The following is a 21,826-nucleotide window of genomic DNA, read 5'->3' on the forward strand; positions in this document are numbered from 1 at the left end:
GGACTCAGGGTGGCATAGTAGTTGGACTGTGGCTAATAGGTAACAGGTTCAAGCCCCTATTGAGCCAGGGAGTTCAGAGGTTGGGCCAGTCACACATTCATGACTTTACCTACCTCACAGGTTATGTGAGGATAAAGTCCAGGGGAGAAGAAGTCATAAAAGGTGGCTTGAGGAAAGACATGATTTAAATGCAGCTGACATGTAAAACATAAATACAATACATACTGGAGAATCCTGAGTTATTGTTCGTGAGCAAGTACTAGCATATTCATTTGCTAGTATCCATCGAATTCATGAGAACTTGACAAAACAAAATTTGTATAAATTATATTAATTCAGTGGATTAATTGGGACCAAAAAGTGGATCTAGGCCATAGTTCTGATTTTCTTCCTGTTCCTCAAACATATATTTCAGAGAGATTTTGTATGTTTGTATTTCACCCCCTTGAAGCTTAGAACAACTTTCATGCCCCATTTCTCTCCCTCTCCAAGACTTACATGCCTTTTTTCTTTTTTTTTCTTTTTTCAGTTGTGTATGAACATCGATCGAGACTAGAGAAATCTTTACAGAAAGAAAGGCTTGAACATAAGAAAGCCAAAGAAGGTAACATCATTTTACATTTCAAAATGGACTTAGGCCCTGTACAAGCTGGCTCAAAAGACTGGCCTGTGGGTGGAGTCGAGGTGCAGTGTCCTGATGATGCATGCCTGATTCTGACCCCTCCGGTGCTGCGTCCAGATGATGCAGTGCAGAAGGGGCACCATACAGTTGCGCTGCCATGGCTGTCATGCCCTTTGGAGGGCACAAAAAAGGAGCCGCTCCTTTTTGTGCCCTCCAAAGGCTGGATCGGGGCCACCGCATGAAGTTGCTGCAGCCCCGATCTGGACAAGAAAGGGCTGTGTACCGTCACCCCTTAGGGGCAGCCTGCAGAGCCCCATAATCTTTGAGAGCAAAACTATTTATCTCTTACGCCTAGGCAAGCAAGAGACCCTGTTGGAAGATCATCTGTTTTCTGACTGGGCTTCAAATGGTTGTGTGCCATAAACTTGTTGTTTTGGTCAGGCTTATATAATTATTCCTTTTGTATGATGTTTACTCTGTGTGTGTGTGTGCGTGTGTGTGTGTTTGTTCATCCAGGCTTTTTGTATTTTATAATTAAACTGATTTGAATTAATTTGCTGCTGTTAATACTGAGCATACTTGCTGGGAGTTTGTACATTGAGAATAATCTGAAATTGAGATACAACTTAGTGGATGGGGACAGAGGAGGCAAGTTTAATGTAGCTTTCATTGGGGCAGTGGTTGGTATGAGGAATATGGAGAGATCGGTAAGAGGCATCATGATAAAAGAGAAAAAGGCACATGCAATTTCAATCTAGGCCCTTACTGAGTCAGCTTCTCTTCTTCAGACTTAGGCAGCCACTCCTCCTCCTGCTTCATGGTGCTGTTGTTGAGTGCCATGTCATTTCAATAAAAACAACATAGAACCTTAGAGTTGGAAGGGACCACAAGGGCCTTCTAGTCCAACCCATTACCATGCAGAAATACGAGTACACAATTAATGCACTCCTGAACAATGATCACCTAACCTTGGTTTAAAGACCTCCAAAGCAGGAGAGGCTTTTGCCCTTCAAGGCAGTCTGTTCAACTGTTTAATATTTCTTTTTATGTGCCTTCAAGTAATTTCTGACTCTTATAATCAGGAATTCTTCCTAATGTCTTAGATAGATTTTTTTCTCCTTGTAGTTTGAATCCCAATTGTGCCCTAATCTCTGAAGCAGCAGAAATCAAGCTTTCTCCATCATCTACATGAGATCCCATTAACTAATTAAAGATGACTGTTATATTAGTTCAGCCATCTCTTCAGCATGCTAAGCATACCTAGCTCCCCAAGCCATTTGTCATAAAGCTTCATCAGACATTTAACCATTTTGGTTGCCCTCCTCTGGACACATTCCAGCTGTCATTATCCCCTTTGAACAATGGTGCCTAGAACTACAGTTCAATAAGGGTATGAAGAAAATGGGTAGGACAACCAAGATGATAAAAGGTCTGGAAATTACTTACTCAGCTATGACTTGACAGGTGAGGGGCTGGAACAACAAGTATGGCTAAGACCTAGACTCAAACCATATTTGATGCAACTTTGGCCACTGGTGCAAATTTATAACTTTAGTTTGTGAAAAATTCAACTTGTGTGATTTTATGATTCACTGACCGTGCTATGCAACCTTTGCGAATGTGAACTGGTAAAATGTGCCCTCAAATATGCAGCCTAATGCACAGTCAGATATTCAGATGCTTCTGCAAGTACAGTGGCATCTCACAGACACCTCCATTTCTACAACTTTAAACTGTAAATGTTTGAGATTGTTAGTCTCCTCTTAGATGAGTAGGGTATAAATCAAATAAGTAAATACATTTATTTTGCTTATTTTTCCAAAGAGTTCAGCTAGGATAAAGCCAGATACAGAAGAAATTTTATTCCCATTTGTTTCTTTAATGCAAGAACCCTATGTCACATTTAGAGCTGTGTGCGATTTTCAGAGTAAAAATTAGCTCCTTTAAAGTAGGTTTTGATTTACCCCAGCTTTTGCAAAACAAGTGGTGATGAGTGGGTTCATTCCATTTCAGACACATCCCGCTCTTCACAGCTGTCAAATGCCATTTTGCCCTATAAATCTTGAATCTCTTAATGGTTTTCTGCTGCCATCTAATGGACAACAGTAAAACTAAGATTGCCCATAACAGTAATGTCCAAACTCAGTACACTCTAGATGATATGAGTTTATTAATGTTCTTCCAGCCTTTCTCCATAGCCAGAGTTTAGGAATTGGGGGGACTGGGGGAGGGCAAGTCCCTGCTGATGGTAAGAGGTATATGCATATGTGGAAGATAGACAATGAGAGAGAGGGGGGGGGGTATTTGAGTGAGGAATTACTTAGTTTTATCAAGTGGCCAAGGTGGTTTACTCTCTTTTCACACACTTTTGTTCAATGTTTTAAAAGCAAAGCCAGATCATAAGCTGCTCTTTTATAGGTAAATGAAATTGAGAGAGGAAGTGAGACTTATTTTAATTTGCATGAGAACAAAAAACCTGGAATAACACTCCATGATTACATAGGCTGTGTCTGCACTGCAGAAATAATCCACTTTGACATTGCTTTAACTCCCATGGCTCAATACCATGGAATTCTGGGAACTGTAGTTTGTTGCAGCACCACTCTGGTGCCACAACAAACTACAGTTCCCAGAATTCCATGGCAGTTAAAGTAGTGTCAAACGGGATTATTTCTGCAGTGTGCATGGACTCATAGTCTTGCTTTCAGTACAGTAATACTAGTGCAACAGCACCATGGCTTTTAAAATGTTAAAGGCAAAAGAAAAGCAAAAGCCACCCTCACCCACCTTGTTAAACAGCACCTCAAAGCCAGGCAGATCTGCTCTCCCTATTAAAAAGGTCCTTACTTTTGTCCTTCTACCTTCTCCAGGAAATGGAGGCTATGCAGTGGCATAGGAGTATGTGAAGAGATTGGTGTGGGTGACTGCTCAGGTTTGGGGAACCATATTGGCCCCTCAGGGGCCCTGGAAAGCGACATTTCATTTTTCACCTCTTGTATTCCCATAAAAAATTTCTGACAAGTTGAAAAATACTGAGTTTGGTCCCCAAATAGTATTCTTAGGTTGTAGAGGGGAAGTATTGCTGCTGACCAGTTTGTCACTGTTTCTAGTATCCCTCTTGATTTTTTCAGGCTTGAACAGGGTTTTTTTTCACACCCAGAAGTGATTAGATCCAGTCACTCTTTTTTACAAAAAGCCTGCAAAGGCCAAATGAAATGAGGGGTGCTTACAAGGGTGAGGGGAATTCAAAATGCTGGAAAACATAGCAAAATGGGCAGTACTATCTCTGCAGAGGCTTGGGGATGAAATGTTTGATATGGAGAGAGGTTTCCAATTCCCTTCAAATTCTCTCTCTGTGGGAACCCTTGATACACTTGTACATATGTCTCCTTTTGGATGGGACAGAGGGAGCTATTTGATACTCTCTGTGTATTCATCCTTCTCCCATAGCTGTCAGGACCTATGAGGGGCTGCTATTGCTGCTGCAGTAAAGATGTGGCTGTTCTGGTCTCCTATGGAATAAAATGGAGGGTGTTGTTTGATCTGTGAGTGCATCTTTGTTCCCTCCTCATACACCTGAGACCAGCTGCTTCTACATTATTTGAACTGGTTCCTCCATCCTTCCCTTCACTGTTGTTAAACAGTAGTAACAGGAGCCTCTCCTGGGATTTTCCAGTTGCTGGGGTGCATGAAGCACATGGAACATTTTGCATTACGCTCCAACTCCTTGATACAGATTCTCGGCTTTTTTCCAATCACTTGTCAAGTAGTCTCACTGCAACTTGTGCAACTATCTAGTAAGTCAGTACATTCTGTCCACATCATACTCTCTCAAGGGTGGGCAACTGTATGGAGGGCAGGGCCAATTTACCCTCAGCCTTCACCATCCACATATCTCTTTTGCATGCCTGGATGGCTCAGAGCATGCCCCTGGAGTAGTCTGGCCCCTGTATTCCCTCAAACTCTCCCACTCTCTCACTTGCTGAGGACAACAAGCAGTTGTGGTCTCAGGAGAACTCAAAGGAAAGGATAGGTTTTTAAAATATGGGACAAGTGGTGGAAACCCCAAATCAGGTCCAGCTCAGACTCATTTTGGAGTTTTGGAGCTGCATGGTATAAACACCACACAGACAGTCCGGAGGGGATTTGGGATATAGAGTTGATGTAGGCAAGCCTTCTGTTTTCTTCCATAGCCCCTCTCTAAATGGAAACTGATGGTAGCATAGTGTAAGTTCCTATTGCCATTTTGAGAAAGTCTATAGAAGAGAGAAAAGGAGATATTTGGAGGTTCTGGGAAGGTTGTGTTGGTGAAATGAGAGTGTTTTTGCATATTTTTAAACCTTTGTGGGAATTTTATCTTGTGTTTTCAGTCTAAATAGATGCCTAAAAATCATGCTGATTTTTTTGAGGTGGTGGCTTTGGGGAAGAATGGTGGGGGGCCCACAAAAATATAATGTGGGACCCATGTGAGGCCCATAGACTAAACTCTGCCACCCTTGCACTACCTCCTTTGTCCAGTCTGTCAATGCTTACTACATTTTAAGGCACTATTGCTATATCTGGGATTGTCTGCCATTTGTCTGGTGTATTGTCAGCTTCCTCAGGGAATCCTGATAATCCTGCTGGATAGAGTCATTACATTCTGATTTACTTTTTTTTTTAAGCAATAAGACATCATTGTTAAATTTTAAGACTTATTTGTTATTTATTATTAGGTTTTAAGTGGAGCAGTTTCACATATGCAGTTGACAGTTAAGTGTACAACAGCTGTGTGACAAAATTGAGTTGAGTACATATGTGCAAAGTGGGATGAATTTGTGAACCAGCTAACATCAGTAAAAGTTTGTTTGAACCTTGAAGTGCCTCTACCATCTGTGAATCTTTTGGCTCTTTTTTTGTCTGTATGTTTGTTTTGTCTTTGTAAACATTCCTCAGAAATTTTCATTTTCTTCCCCTTCATTTTTTAGACTTTCTTGTTTATAAACTTGAAGCACAAGAAACATTAAATAAAGGAAGGGTAAGTGAAAAGATACAGTTGATAAGCTGTCTTGTAATAGTTTTCCTCTTGTATTAACATAACTGAAAATAGAGTTCTCAATAATTTTAACTTTAGTGTAGCAAAGTGACGTTCATACTTAGGGATGAGCTTCTGGTGTGTGTGTGGGGGGGGGGGGAGTAAAAAGTCCTTAGGATCCTGATCTGTACTTTAATAGTAGAGAGGTTGCCATTCCATTATCATTATGGTTGATGCTTTTAAATGTAAAGGAGTAAGTCCTGGTTCTTGTAAATTTACTGTTTTAATTGCCTCAGTTTAGAAACATTTTTCAAATTGATCCCCTAATTTGAAGCAGATAATTTTGAATATTTGAGATTACTAGTGAAGAATTGCCATCGCATTTGCTTCCTGCTTCTATTAATGTTGAATGTAATTCTAGTGGCATGCCCAATTTCTTCCTATGTGTACTGATTTCCTCTTCCAAGTGTACCCAACAGCAACCTCTAACTTCCGACAGCTGAAAGATAGTAGCTTCTAGCTGCAAGATTGACTGCAATTTTGTGTTAAACTGCAATGGGAACACCTATCATAAGCAAACCAGTCTTTGGAACAGAAGCAAGTTCTAAAATGATTTAAAATATAGTTCTGCTTTGAAAACACAGAACCAAAAAAGAGAGTATAGTTTCACAGAGCTATTGGAAGTATATTGTCACTGCAGCAGTGTAATACACTTATTTTGTAGCCTGAAAGTGGGGAAGAAGGCAGATAGGACAACCATAAAGACTTTTTTCAAAACTTTGAGTGGGGCATTCCACACTGTATAGCTTAGTTATGTTTGGGGAGAAGTTCTTATAGTAGCATCTCTGGGCTAATCCAGAAAAGCAGTACACAAAACAAAAATTCTACTTGTGCATGTCTATTCAGAAGTAAGACAGACTAGAAAAATGCATTTTAGGAGAAAGCATTGGCAGCACAGTAGTTTCAGAAGATATCCACAACCCACCCATATTTATATAATAACAAGGATATTAATAATAATCTAAAAAGCAACACAAAAACATTGCTTTGGACCACACTTTTTTCCCATCAACATCTAACATTGGAAAGCGAAAGAAACTGAATTAAATTTAAATTTCATTAAATTTAAATCATGAGTGCAGAACAGCTTGCAGGATCTATGTATCTCACACATTCAATCAATTCCCAGGGGAAAATCCACACAGACCACACTCACACAGTCTGACCCCCTATTCAAATACACACAAATTGTCTGGAGACATACACAGGTCCACCTACTCTCCACAGAATATGCACATGAATGAATGAACCTTGGCCACCCATTTCAGCTTCTCATGACCTTTCCTAGCTGTCTGACTGACTTTCAGACTACTGAGGATACTTCCCGCTGTTTCTCTAGAGAGTGAATTCTTTTCATCAAAGCATGGTCAGGTTTGGCTGCAGGCATGTCCAAAAAGGAAAATTCTGGGTCCTGCATAGAACACACAGTATTTATGGAAGTCAGGACAAACAGTCCACCCCAGTAGTTTTGCCTGGCCCCTCTTCTGCCTTTGGAGTTGGTTGAAAAACAGGAGAAAATTTCTGCTTAGTAATTCCCAGCCAGTAGTGGAGGTTTCAGGAGATATAGGGACTGGGAAGGAAGAGGGATCAAGGTCCATTTTTTTCCTTCAGCACTGGCCACCTGAACCATTAATAATCTAACCCTGCAGTCCAGAGATTTGTTCTTCCAACTTCTACACTTATAATGTTGGACATCCAAGTTAGTCAGTTGTGGATGAAAGTCTCAAGCAATACTGTGTGAACTTGCAAATGTGTGATTGAATAATATGGCAGAGTGGTAACTTGTTTTGTACTACAGAATGCACACCTTAGGACATCCTTTCTCCAGTGTGGCACCAATCAGAAGTGTTGGACTCTGACTGCTGTCATCCTCACACAGCTAGGACAATGGAGGCAATGGAATTTGCAGTCCAACACTTTTAAGAGATGGTGGTGTTTCCATCTTGGGGACGGCTACCTTAAAATCGTGCCCTGAGTTCCAGTTACCTCATACATTCCAGAAGCAAGCTTGTCATTTTCTTGTAGTTTGTAGAAAGATCCCATAACTTTTTTAAAGAAGAAGCAATGCATATCAGCTTACTCTGTATTTCTCTTTTTGTTTTACAGCAAGATTCCAATAGCAGATACAGTGCATTGAATGTACAACACCAGATGCTGAAGGTAAACATGATTGTTGTTGTAAAAATCCATTCATTTTCCTAGTTTGCTTCTTTATTATATGTTCACAGACACAAAGGGGAAAAAACCCAATTCATTGGGAATTTAGAAAAATGATATTTGTGCTCTGGGTTTATTAAAATAGCTAATTCTTCCACACAAATTAGTCTTCTGGTGTCTTTAAAAGTCCTCCTTCCTGTTGCAAAATGTTGCTCTCCCATTTGTCATGTGCACAAATTTTGAGCACTGTAAAGTGAAATGAAAACAGTTTTTAAAATGGACAGCCTACAGAAACTGTCTTACTCTTCTAAGGTTTTATGTACGGAAAATAATGTACCAAGCAAGCTTTGAAGCACACAATTTCTTCAGGTACTTGTGGAATAACACAGTTCCTTGAAGAATTTTAACACACTGGAGATGTTCAGACTGCTTACTGATCTGCTTTGCAAAATTGCTTCAGTATTCCTACATTTTCTATTTCCCTCCTTCTCTTCTGGTACAGAGGTGAGTAAGAACTTGTAAACTCTTCATCTGATCCAACATGGCTCTTTTAGTTTTATAAAGCATCTGCTTCCTCTTTTAAAACTAACCACAGATTATCATTCTGTCTAGGAAAGATGAACTGAAAAAGAAAGAGACAAGAATAGACAGCAGGCTTTGTCATGCAGTGCTGTTGTTTATGGTTGTGTGGAAGCTGGGGCATTGAACCAACATTCACTAGGGTTCTCATGAGCCTGAGGCCCTTTCATACTCCACAGTTACAGTGCTATGATTTCACTTTAACTGCGTGGCAACTTCCTATGGAATTCCTTGGTTCCAGTTTTTGTGTATAGTTATGAAACTGAAAAGTGAAGAAAGCTGACAAGAATAAAATCAGTTCATGTCAAATGTGGTACTGGAAGAGAGTTCTATGGTTACCACAAGGAGCTAAAAAGACAAATGCAATGGATCCTCAAGCAAATCAGACCTGAACTATCATTAAAAGCCAAAGTAACTAAACTGAGGCTATCATATTTTGGACATATCATGAGACAATGAGATGTACTGGAAAAAGATGGTAATGCTTGGTAAAGTGGAAGGCAATAGGAAAAGAGGAAGATCACAATACAAGTGGGTTGATTCAATCACGAAACTATGGGTTTGAGTTTGCAAGACCTAAGCAGGGGCAGCTGATGACTAGGACTCTTGAAATCTTTCATTCATAGGGTCACCAACAGCAAATACAACATGAGGTACTGGAGGACTCTGGCTGAAAATTTTGAGAACACCCTCTCCCCCCAAAATACCCTGCAGTTCCCAGAATTCCATAGAATGTTGCCATGACATAATTATGTAATATGAAAGGCCCCATCTTTTTCCATCTTAACCAAGCCCGCTCCTACTTTGCAGAAATAAATTTATACCAGCCTAACATGTGTAACCTTAGGGCAGGCCTGCATTGAAAATCCAAATTGATAAATACTGTACATTATTTTAAAGCTGTGGCGGGCAGCTGTGGTAGTCTGGAGGCCAATTTGCTGCTGTCAAGGCCCTATTATTATAATTTTAATTATTAAATTTATTTATACCCTGCCTTCTTCTCAAAGTTAGGACTCACAGACTTACAAAAATGCCAAAACATAAATGAATGAATGAATGAATGAATGAATGAATATATATCAAAGTATTCACATTTGTTTTTGAAGAATGTGTTGTTTTAAATGTTTAATAGTTTAGGGGAGCCCTGCAACCTATTTAAAAGGTGAATCACCACTCATGCAGGCTTCATGGGGAGGCAGTTTATCCTTTGCAGAAGGGCAGATGAGTGGTCTAGAGAAATAAAAGCAGGCTGTAGGAGCCATAGTTTGCCACTTCTAGTTTCCTGAGCTTTGGGGACCTCCCTTAACAAGACATGCAAAAATAGGGACCTCAGAGCTGACAGCAGCCTCCTTTTCTTACTGCTGCTCCTTCTTCTCTCTGAAAAAGGGAGAGAACTTGCAGCTACCAGAGTAATGGACTGTTAATGTGACCTAGTGTAGCAGTCAGACACCAGTGCCTTTAATGTGTAGTTTGGATTTTGATAACTAATTTGTTGTTGCATACCATTTTGCTTTCTTTTGTCTTGTCTGTAGAGCCAACATGAAGAACTAAAGAAGCAGCATTCAGACCTGGAAGATCAGCATAGAAGACAAGGAGAAGATTTTAGCCATGTGGTCAATGATCACAAACAGAGATATGCAGAGCTACAGCAAGAGAAAGAGCAGGAATTATCAAAGTTGAAGGGTATAAATACTGTTACTTAATCAAACTTTGGAAGCAGAAAAGGAGATAGCCAATACTGTAGAACTGGCTCCCTGCTATTCCATTGAACTAGTTTTCATTACGACCCGAAAGCAAATATTTAAATCTATGAGCAATTTAAATCCTCCAACAGGTAATATATCTGTAGGATCAGTTCTTGTTTGCATTTGATTTTTAACAGAATCCATGTATAATCTGCGAGAAGAGAACAGGCAGCTGAGGAAAGCCCACCAAGATATTCATACCCAGCTACAAGATGTAAAGGTAAGATTCCAATCTCTTTAACACAGAGTGATGCAGCAGGAGGGCAGGGGCTGGCGGTGGAATCTTTCTGTTTGCAAAAGGGAATAGAAATGTTGCAACTGGAATAATAAGTTGATGATTCAAGTATGACCTTTCTAGATTAATAGAAAGAAAATGTGTTGAGAAATTTCTTAAGCACACTCTCTCCACACACATTTCTGTCTTGGGGCATCCACACATAACTCTAAACCATGTGCACCATTGGACAAAGAAACTTGTATTCATCTTCCTGCTCTGGCCATGCTGGCTGGGAAATGCTGTCAGTTGTAGTCAAAAACTTAATTTTCCAAACTCTGATTATAATTTATGTGTAAATTCCTTTTGTCTTGAGAACAGCCATGGTTCATTTATACTGTCAGCATACGTCACACCTCTCAGAATTAAATTCTTTTTATAAACGATTTATATTATTATTCTTAACAGAGCTGGCCTGGGAAATGTAGCTGCAGAACAGCAAATGGTGCCCCCATCCCAAGGTTGTAAAAGCCAACTAAGTTATTTTGCCACATGGTGCAGAAAATATCTCAAGTTCCTAAAGTAAAAATAGAATAAATAAGACATTAAACAGTAAAAAAAAAAAAAGGGGGGGGGGGTTGATGATGTCTAAAATACGCTCTTTACGCAGTTGAGTCACTCTGCCTAATGGTAGAACTGGCTCTGACCCTTAATTAGCAACATGAAAACCAGTTCACAAATTACAATAAAGTAAAGTAACATAAACGGTATAAACTATAAATAGTAGTTTACATAGATGGAAAAAATATGTTTCAACAACAATTTCCACAATCCTCCAGCTAGGATAGAGTGTTCATGATGGTTAAGGATTCTGGGAGTCAAAGTCATAAGCAACATTTCTAGCTTTGAGTTAAAGGGAGAGTTGAAGACAGCTATCACTTAGCAGCTACATAACATGTCACATAATGAACCTGGGTAGGTCCCTGCTCTTAATGGGTTTACATTCTAAGGGCAAGATCCAATAGTGTATAAATGTTTAAATTGTCAGTAAAATTGAGGTTTTCTTCCCCACTGCCTCCTGCTTCTCCACTTGATGGTGCCAGAAATCTGTTCCAGAAGAATCCACAGCCCTCCAGAGCAGATTTTTAGGGTGCATGAAGACTTGTAAGAGGGAGGGGGAACTCTAATACTGGCAGAAAGAGCAGGATCAAGCAAATATATATAATTGAGTAGCCTAATCCTGGCATTTAGAAAACACAAGAAAAAGGAGGGAGAGTCAGAGGAGAATATGGGTAAATGGCTGACACATACCTATGGCTGGAAATGGAGAAAATCGGTTTAAGGAAAGATTTCAAAGATATATAATTTAAACACTAAATATGAGCTGTATTACCTATGCAGGCCAGATTGCCTATGATATATATGTGCTTAAACATGTTTGAGAAATAAGGGCATGTCTCTCTGGGGGCTTCTCTTTGTTGTGTTTGCAGAAACAAAACAGAAGAGGCATGAGGAAAAAATACAGGGCGATATGAATGATCTCTTACATTGTAATGTTGCCTTAGGTATTCAGGGAGGGCACCCTTTATTGAATCCATTTAATTAGTCTCAGTTCTGGAAAAGCAAATCTGCTGCAGGACTGTATGTCCATGAACAGTTATTAGCCAGGTATCAAAATGAAAACTTCATGTTCTGTAGCAGTTTATCTGTTTACTAGATGCTTTGGCCAAAAGACCAAGGATACGTATTGACACCATGTCTGGTTTCCATTGAGTACTCCCTAGCTAGGGTGGGAGACAAAGGGTTGAGCTAACTGGACAACATCAACTTACTTTGGAATTCCAAATACAGTCATCCCTCCAGATTCATGGGAGATCCGTTCAGGACTCCCCCCCCCCCCCCGTGAATATGAAATTTCACAAATATTCAAGTCCCAGAAGGCGCAACCTTTTTCCAAACAGCATGGCCTTGCCTTGGCCAGAGTAAGGCTGCACCATCCAGAAAAGCAGCCATACCAGCTGGGACAATACTGCGCTGGCCAGAAGAAGGCCTTGCCTTGGCCAGGGCAGCCTTCTTCCAGTTGGCACAGCCATGCTGAGAATACAGCTGTGCCAGAAAGGGCAAGGCTGCACCAGATGTAAAAAGTACTTGCCTCGGCCAAAGTGGCCTTGTTCTGGCTACTGTGGCTTTGCCTCGTCCAGAGCAAGACCACACCAGCAGGGAAAACAGCTGCGCCAGCTGGGGCAGGGCCATGCTGGCCTGAAGAAGGTCTTGCCTCAGCCGATTCGGGCTTACCTCAGCTGGCACAGCCTTTCCTCGGCCGGAGCAGGGCCGTGATGGCCAGGAAAACGGTTGGGATGGCCAGAGAAAGGCTGCACTGACTTGAGCAAGGCCACGACGGCTGGAAGAAGGCTGCACCGGATGTAAGGTAAGGGAGGGAGCCACTGGCTTGCCATTCACGAGTAATCGAAACCACGAATGGCAAGTTTGTGGATACAGAGGGGGGACTGTATACTTTTTATCTCGCCCACACCACCACCTCCAATACTGAACTCTAGAGCCTGAGGCACATCTGGAGTCAAAAGGCAAAATCAGTTTAAATTAGTATGGGGAAACCTATTTAGTTTTTGATGTTCTTTGGATTCTGGTGCATTATGCTATCAAGAAATAAAAAATACTAAGATAGATGGCATTGTTTTTTCTAAAGGTGAATGATAGCTTATGTTAAGTATGGCATGTCTCACTTCTTTCAGTATAGGCTGGTACGGTGTATGCCCCCCATGTGAAATTTGTGTTGATGATTAAGAGAAAGAGTGAGAATCATACAGTCTTCTAAATGTTGTTGGATTGCATTTCTAGCAGCCCTGGCTAGTTTTGTTAATGGTGAGGCATCCTGGGAATTCCAACAATATCAGGAGGATTGCATGATTCCTGCGCCTTGCTAAAATGCATTGGACTCTAGCAACAGGAAGATGCACCCTTTTCCTGAGCTAATCCTACCTTTCCCCCATCTAATTGCAGCTAATGAATATGTTTACACCAACCTTAACCATTACTGATGATGTAAAGCTTGGAAAGTTACATTTTTAAGGAAGTAATTCATTCCCATTATTTGTTGTAGTATTTGCCAAGTAATGCATTGCCATTATTCATTGTGATTGTTGACCTGCTTGTAATATTTTCCATTACCTTTTTGGCCTGCTTGTCATCCCTGGATTAATGAACAATAGGCCTGTTTTCCTTGCTTAAATAGGGTTTGAAGCAGATAACAAACATTTATTGGAAGGAAACCTGGCTTCTATCAACCATGGCTAAGGTTGATGTTGATGCAATCAGCAGAGAATTAGGAATTCATCTGTTTGACAAGTCCAGTATGTCAGAGGGAAGGAAAATAAATAAACCACACAGCCTGTTCCTTGCCTCTTAATCATAGTTATATCTGCACCAACTCCATCTCAGAAAGGCATCTTAACTGATGTTTGGGTAAGACTGGAAATATATTTAGTGAGTTGGTTAATAGGCAGCTGATGAATCAGCTCTTCAGTCAGGTTGACAGCCCTAAGAATATCTTTTTTTGCTTTGAAAAATGATTGGCACTTGCCTTGATGAAACAAACTTGGGACCAAATTTGATGTGGTGTTTTCTTTTGTGTAGCTACAGCATAAGAGTTTACTCTCCCAACATGACCAGCTTGTAGTGACATTGGAAGAACACAAGAGTGCGCTAGAAGCTGCGCAGGTCAGCCATAAAAATGGCTTTGAATTAGCCTCCACTTTTAATGAATTTGATTTGGCTTTTTTTTTTCTCTCTTGCTTAATATCTTCCTAAAAATGTCTTTCCCTTTTCTTTCTGCTGATGGCAACTTTTGTGCATGTAAACTTTTTTTTGTTTTGTTTTGCATGGGAATCTCTGCTTAACAACTGGCTGCACTCTTGTGGGGAGAAATCCATGCCTGGAAGGTTTCCTACTGAGCCAAAATTATAGCACAATAAATTGTTGTTGTTTCTTGACAGATCTATTATGGGCTTGAGTGAATGCATTTGTGGATAAAAGTGCATCTTTTCTTTTTTGAAGACTGTTAAATCTTCAGCGGATTTTGTTCTCTTCTGCAGCCTGTATAATTCAAGCTTTCAGATCCTCTATGCTTAGCAGAAAGACTTCATCACTATCTGTGTATGTGTGTGTGCACACATGTGTGCACACATATAATTTTACAAGTATGTTTGCTTTGATGCTTCAAAAAGGGAGCAGGCCAACTGTGTTGTAATTAATGCTCTATATTGATTGGGTTGTGTGTTATCCTTCCTGGAACAAGTTTCATTGTTATCCCATTTGATCCTCAAACAGCCTTGCAAGGTAGTAGAAACAAATTAATAGGAAGTCCATAATCAGCATAACAGTTGTAGTACTATCTGTGCAGGATCCCAGAAGAGATCATATTCTTCCTGTGAACCTCTTCCCCTTCCAAACAGTCTTATGGGTCAATGATCTAATCTTGAATTTGTCTGACCTCTGTCTTTTTCTGAGTAGACCATTCTGCTCATGAAGACCTGTGTTTATAGAGGAAGGGTGAACAGAGGTCTGTTTTCCCACCCTGGAAAATTACTGAGCCCCAAAATCTAGTGAGGCATTGGAAAACAAAACAAAACCAGAAATGGTTGGCTAGTTAAATAATTAAATATTAATAACAATAAAATACAAGTTATTTGAAATGTACATTTCCATTCTTAGAGGCTTCCAGTTACCACCACCATCATCATCCAGTAGAGAAGAATGGCTGAGCTAAAAACTTGCCTTGTAGGTCTACTGCAGAGTAGTACACTTTCCGCTCTTGCTCATTGATGTATGGCTAGAGTACAAGCTCTTCAGTTCTCTCTTTTATCTCTTCTGATCCAGATGTGGACATTAGGTGGCATAGTATTGGTGGTGCTCTCACACCATTGGGGATGTTAGCTACAGGGAGAGTTTGCAAACTGCTTGTTGACTCGGAAGTTGTTACTGGTATATCAGGTGGATAATATGTATGAGAGAGAGAGGTGTTTCAGAGAAGAAGAAGAAGAAGAAGAAGAAGAAGAAGAAGAAGAAGAAGAAGAAGAAGAAGAAGAAAGTAGGATGGTAGAGACCTGGTTTCCTGAGGCTTGCCTATCCTTTCCCATTTTCTGTTCCTGTTTTGTGCAGTACCCATTTCACTAGATATGATAGACACCAAAGAGGCAAGAGTATATATAATTTGTTTTTATTTTATATACCCCTATTCCAAAGATCATAGCGGTGAGCAGCAGGTAAGCTAATTAGCAAGTAAGCTAATTTGCCCCCAACAGTCTGGGTACTCATTGTGTTAGAAACAATAACTAATCCATATCCTTCTGAACTCCCTTAAATTATTGTCTGTCTCCTGTCTACAACTGGAAACTGTCAGCCCTTTGAATTCAACACTGTTATGCCTTTGATTTTCACCCCTTTTCTTCTGCTCTGCTACTGAAGCTTTTCCCCACTGGGTTTTCTCTTACATGATGAAAATATTTGTGTCTCTTTCCTTTTACGACTTTATGGTAAATGAGTACCTTAGGTGGAGTTCAGGTGTACTGGGATGTTTTTGTTTATATCAGGGTTATAATGCATTCCCCAAGCTACTGAATTATTATTGAATGGAGGGGAAAGTATTTATTTACAATATTTCTATGCCATGCAATAATAAACAGTTCTCTGTGGGAATCACATTAAATGGCAAGCCTGGTTCCAGCTTTTCTTTGTAGAAAATACAGTATACAAAGATGATATGGAAGATCTTCAGGGGTGGTTAGGTACATAGAGGTGAAGGGATCAGCTCCATTAATCCTCCATTGGACATTCCCTGTTATTTGTTCTATCATTTCTAGTAGGATTCCTTCCTACATTTTTGCAAAATTCACAATTATTCACAGTCTTTTATTAAGCCTGTTTAAGAGCAGTGATATACCAAAATATACATATCCAAAGAGATTTCTGTACAACTTTACTCTTTTCAAGTAAGACATTTGTCTTTTCATGTTTCCTTAGTGACCTTTTTGTGTCCCTTTCTGCTTATGCTTCTCTGGTACTTTTTAAAACTCTCACCATACACACATTCACACCAGTATTACATTGTTCTAAGTAGTACTACATTTCACTACAATTCAAAGTGCACAGGTGTTACTTTTCTTTTTTTAAAGCAAACCAATCTTGTTTTCTCATTGTACCATCATAGAACTTGCTCTGGTAAACCAAAGGATGGTAAATCAAAGGTCCCTGATGGATTTCTCCAACATTCCTACATTCTGTTCCATTCATGCGTTATCTGCTGCTTTTCTTAAGTGGGAAGAATTGTGTGAATGGAGCAACAGTGGATGAAGCCTGTAGCAGTGGCTTAGGTGTCATAAATACTGGCCTAAATCCTTTTAAGAATCCCAACTGATTTAATCAGTTGTTTGCTTGATTAACTATCAATTATTACAACTCCATTGATTCAGCAGTTCTACTCTAATTGGGACTAGCAGTTGGATTAAGGCTGCTGCTTTTAGATTGGGGGGTAAGAGTAACTGAAGATCTTCCACACACTGTGGTTTTGTAACAAGAGATAAAAAGGCCTGTGGGGGAAAATGGAGAAATTGGAGGGAGGAATTCTTGCCCCTGAGTTGGTGGTGAGACACTGTTTTCCTAAGCCTTCATATCACTAGTTGTGACCCAGTTGGTACACTGCATCAAGACTATTATTGAGCCACCTATGCCACAGTCATTTGCCTTTTTTCTAAATTGTTTTATTTCATAGTAAATGGTAGGATTTTTTTTAATAGACTTCTTGTCGACAGCTGCTTGGCCATAGTGACAAGCAGGTTGTGGAGTAAACAGGCCCCTGGATTGATCAAGCAGGACTCCTCTTAGATTCCCACATATAAGCAGCTTTATTAAGATTGAGTTTTTCTTACAAGTGTTTGAGCAAGTGCGTGAAATTAATCCTTATGCTTTTCTCAGGGGTGGTAGTGGTGATGTCTTCACTCCATAGAACTTTCTGTTTGTGGGTTTCTTCTTTTTGAAAGATTGAAAAGAAGTGTAATATTTCATTTTTGACAGTTTGTTCCCTTTCTGTGTGTCATAAAAATACTAATCCCACTTTCTGGGCTGTGGGGATTTTCCGCTTTGCATGCCTGCTGTAAAGTATTAAATTGGTACACTTTGGTGCATAGAAACATGTTGTTCCAGCAGATGGACTTCTTTTTTTATCTGATGAGCATGTCTAAGTTAAAATAACCATTTTGCCTCTGAGCTGCCAGTTTCCCTGCAGTTTTTAACAAGAAGCAATTCATCTGACAGTGCTATCTAATGGTTGCATTTCAATTCTAGTCCCAGGTGGAGGAATACAGGCAGTTGAAGGACACCCTGAAAAAGATGCCTAGTTTCCAGAAGCCAGAAAGTTTTAACCAGCCGCATGTTCAGCTAGTAACACCAGCACCTTCCCTGTTAAGTGATTCCAAAACACATGGCACAGATGTTGCTGAAAAGCAGGTAATAAAAGCTGACTGACAGAGCTGTCTTTGATCTTCATCATAATCATTAGATTTTAAAGAACTTTTTGAGTGTGCAAAAAAATTCACATGACTTCAAATAATCCTTACCTCAAGCTTGTAAACTGGATCAGCTATCATAATCAGTGGGGCACATGGAGAAACTGGGTGTGGGGATGGCAAAACATCATGTTAAACCATAGTTAAGGAAACTATTCATTCTGGATAATGGTGATGTCGGAATTGACATCCTGTGGTTTGTCATCATTATAACTATTAGAATCTGAAATTGTTGTTCACAGATCATGATTTGCGCTAACTGTGGTTTGGTGGTGTGTCTGAAATAACAGACCATAGTTATAGTCAGTAGTTTGCATCATAGAAATGGGGGTGTTGGACAACTTAAAAACCCAAGCAGATGAACATATCTAAACCATGGCTTGCCTATATATTTTGAAGAGTCAACTGTATTTTGAATTGTATCTTTAGTGCAGACCACAACCCTGGATCAGTAGAAGCTATCCCCAAGCACTTCAAGCTACATAATCCATCTAGGCCTCTAGTGGTGGTTTTGTTTTTATAAACTGTCTTTTCTCAAAAACTGGAGCTCATGGGAATTTATCACACTAGTGAAATCCCGTAGGAAAATGGGATTTAAATGAGAGTTAAATTAAATTCGAATTTAAACAGAACCCACAAATTCAAGAAGTTTATCACACCGAATTGCTGTTAATGATGCAAAGTTAAAGCAGAGAAAAACACCACCTTTTTACTTTTGGAATTTACCAAAAGTAAAAAGCTGCCATTTTTCTCTAGTTTAACTCATGTGATAAACTTTGGGCATTTCTGGGTTTTCTCCCATTTAACTCTCATTTAAATCCCATTTTCCTGCGGGATCTTGCTAGTGTGATAAACTCCATAGAACTGTAGAATGATAGAATGACAGAGTTGAAAGAGACCTCACATCCAACCCCCTGCTATGCAGGAACACAGAATCAGAGCACCCCTGACAGATAGCCATCCAGCCTCTGTTTACAAACCTTCAAAGAAGGGTTTTGCCACACTCTGAGGTAGTATGTTCCACTGTTGAATAGCTCTTATGATCATTGAGGTGGAATCTCTTTTCCTGTAGTTTGCATCCAGTGTTCCATGTCCTCATATCTAGAGCTGCAGAAAACAAGCTTGCTCCATCATCGGTACAACATCCCTTCAAATATTGAAACAAGGCTATCATGTCACCTCCTAACATTATCTTCTCCAGGCTAAACATACCCAGCTCCCTAAGTCATTCTGCATAGGGCTCAAAGTGACCTACAGATTTAAAAGCAATACAAATTTAAAAACAATACGAAAGATCAGCATTTAAAATACAATTAAACTGCCAATGACATTTAAAACAATTTAAACATACAGTTAAAGTAATAAAAACTGCAGAACTCTCCTAAGAACCCTTTGTTTCCAAACCTTCCATTTAAAAAGTTTGTTGGGGTTTCCCCACCACCACCACCACCTTAAATCCTGTCATTCTGGCCTCCCTCATAAAGGACTTGCAGAGCCTATGGACACCTCCAAGAAGGCTTTCCAAACCTATCTCTTTTCTTTCAGGGGGCCCATTACAGGACAGGTCATAGAAGGGATGCACTATCCAATTGATGTGGAAGCTGATAACTGCCTAGGACTTGGCCTCGGCAACAGTTCCTGGTACCTGGATATTCTTCCCTTTTTTTCAATAATTGGGGTATTGAAGGAGATGCTTTTCAATTGGAAGCCTGCTTAATTGCAGCAAAAAATGCAGCTCTTACCAAAGTCCCCAGTACTGCAGTCCCCAGTACAAGTTTTTATTTTTGTGTAGGCTTGGTGGGCCTAGAATTAGTGTGGAAGGAAATGCTAATGTCCTTTGCTTGCTGTATGGATAGCCATGTGTATTCAGCAGCTAGTCCTTTGCGAGTGCTTATAGTTAATAAACCATTGAAAATCTTTGCTCTTTGCAAATGTCACATTATGGCAGCTTAAGCAAGAGAAAGCAGCTTTAAAAACCGTAGGTCTCTCATCATGTTTGCATAAAGCAAACCTCGGGGTGTGTTCCTTTTTTAAAAATGTAGACAGTATTTTTTCCTCACTCTTTTTCTTTAAAAAAAACTAATAAAAACAAAGGAAGACAGAAGGACAACTACAGACTGTCATGGATCTTTAAAAACTAGCTCTAGGCAAAAAATGCTGGTTATGGGCTGGGAGAAGAGGGTCCCTAAATATTGCTGATGTGGGATAATGGCTGCAAAGCAGAAACTATAAGCAGTTCAAACATGAATGATTTGCCCAGACAGCTCAATTCTAACTGGAGCATTTCTGAATCAAAATAAGATAATTTCTCTTAGAGCTGATTTCCCACATGGATGTCTGCCGGTTGATGTCCTGATGCTTGGCGACTTTACCACTTTGATTTATAAATGAATGTCTGAATTGCCTCCATGGTCCTTCAGGGTCATTATATGTGATAGGAAAGCTCTGGCTTTTGAACATGGACCTTTGCAGAGCAAATATGTGCAAATTCATCTTTAGAGGACTGCTCACATTTTAAGGGAAGTGTGGGGACCCACTCCAGTCCAAGGGCAAATTCAGTTTTAGAGAAGCCCAGCAGAGCACTAGATTATAGTGTTGATGTAGCCAAAGGTTTGTTTTTTTAAGAACCCAAAATATCAGCATATTTTGACTACTTATAGCAGCTAAGCATAATAATAATAATAATAATAAGAAGAAGAAGAAGAAGAAGAAGAAGCAGCAGCAGCAGCAGCAGCAGCAGCATTTGGGGTTTGTTTTGTTTGTTTTTTTAGACTGGGAGGGGGAGAGTACAAAAGCTGGAAACCACTAAATGGTGGTGTTATGGAGAAGATGACTATTTGAAGGATCAGTGTTTTGTTCCACTAGTAACAAGCCATAAGGAAATTCAAACTCAAGCTGAGTTCTATAAACCAAGGAACATTGAGCCTCCATGTGTTTTTAGCAATAACTCTTAGTCCCTTACTATTGACATGATGGCCGGGGCCTCCAGTGGCTGAACCCCAAAATATCTGGCAGGCAAAAGTTTCCCCAGTCCTGCATAAAGGCTCCATTTAACTTTTGTATGCCATAGATCGACTGGATGGCCCTTGCGGTCTCTTCCAACTCTACAATTCTATGATTCTAAAGCATTCTACAGTAGTGATTGCTTCTGTTAATAATACTTTGCAGTAGAACCTCAGGTGAATGTAGGACTGACAGTTACTTTTTTATTTAGCCATAGGTTAATTGTTTAACTTAGCCGTATTAGCTTATTGATGATTTGTCATATTTAAGACTGACCTCATAGAAAGGTGACCTTATAAGAATGCTGTTATTTTGTCCCTTCATTTAGTTTGTACTCTTATTCCTCCTGATGATATTTTAGAGGTGCTAAATCCTATGTTGTACAGTGCATTGTCATAGTTTTTATCCAAGAAGCAGCATGGTATTTGAAGCAAACTATCTAGATTGAATCTTCTTTATGGCTGCAGATTACACTGAATGACAATCAGCCACTAGGAGGAGAAGAAACCAACAGAGGAGTTCACTCAGAAGATAGAGAAGAGAGAGCTGGACTGTTTCATCTGGGCAGAAAAGAGATTGAGGGTCACGCACTGCGGGAGTTAAATATCCAGGAGAAGCAAGAAGCTGGAGAGGATGAGGAGCAACACGTGGAGCAGGTTGCAGAGGAGAACAAAAAGGAACTTGAGGAGGAGGAAATGGAGCAAGCAGGACAACCTGAACGATTAACAGAGGATCTAGACCAAACTCCTGAGGAACATAACTGGAAGGAGAAAGATCAGACTGAAGAAGAGACCAACATTCTGCGGGAACACAGTCATTCAGAGGTAGTCTGTTTTCCTTTTTATTGATTTT

The 21,826-nt window shown here is 39.9% G+C and overlaps 1 protein-coding gene across 2 annotated transcripts in view; it reads left to right on the forward strand.

Annotated features, from left to right (window-relative positions):
- The window catches only part of LOC149318036 (Golgi integral membrane protein 4-like), a 65,707-nt gene that overhangs the window by 26,329 nt on the left and 17,552 nt on the right, over positions 1-21,826 (forward strand). Inside the window, exons 2-9 of one of the 2 annotated variants that reach the window (XM_089508899.1) lie at positions 530-604; positions 5,590-5,639; positions 7,803-7,856; positions 9,965-10,115; positions 10,315-10,397; positions 14,046-14,129; positions 17,751-17,912; positions 21,442-21,798. In XM_089508899.1, coding sequence (XP_089365025.1) covers positions 530-604; positions 5,590-5,639; positions 7,803-7,856; positions 9,965-10,115; positions 10,315-10,397; positions 14,046-14,129; positions 17,751-17,912; positions 21,442-21,798 — 1,016 coding nt within the window. The remainder of the gene's footprint in view (positions 1-529; positions 605-5,589; positions 5,640-7,802; positions 7,857-9,964; positions 10,116-10,314; positions 10,398-14,045; positions 14,130-17,750; positions 17,913-21,441; positions 21,799-21,826) is intronic. The other variant, XM_089508900.1, reaches the window with a different exon arrangement.

Source organism: Sceloporus occidentalis, unplaced genomic scaffold (assembly GCF_023333645.1).
Source record: "Sceloporus occidentalis isolate IW3139 unplaced genomic scaffold, rSceOcc1.0.p SCAF_2, whole genome shotgun sequence".
NCBI classification, from domain to species: Eukaryota; Metazoa; Chordata; class Lepidosauria; order Squamata; family Phrynosomatidae; genus Sceloporus; species Sceloporus occidentalis.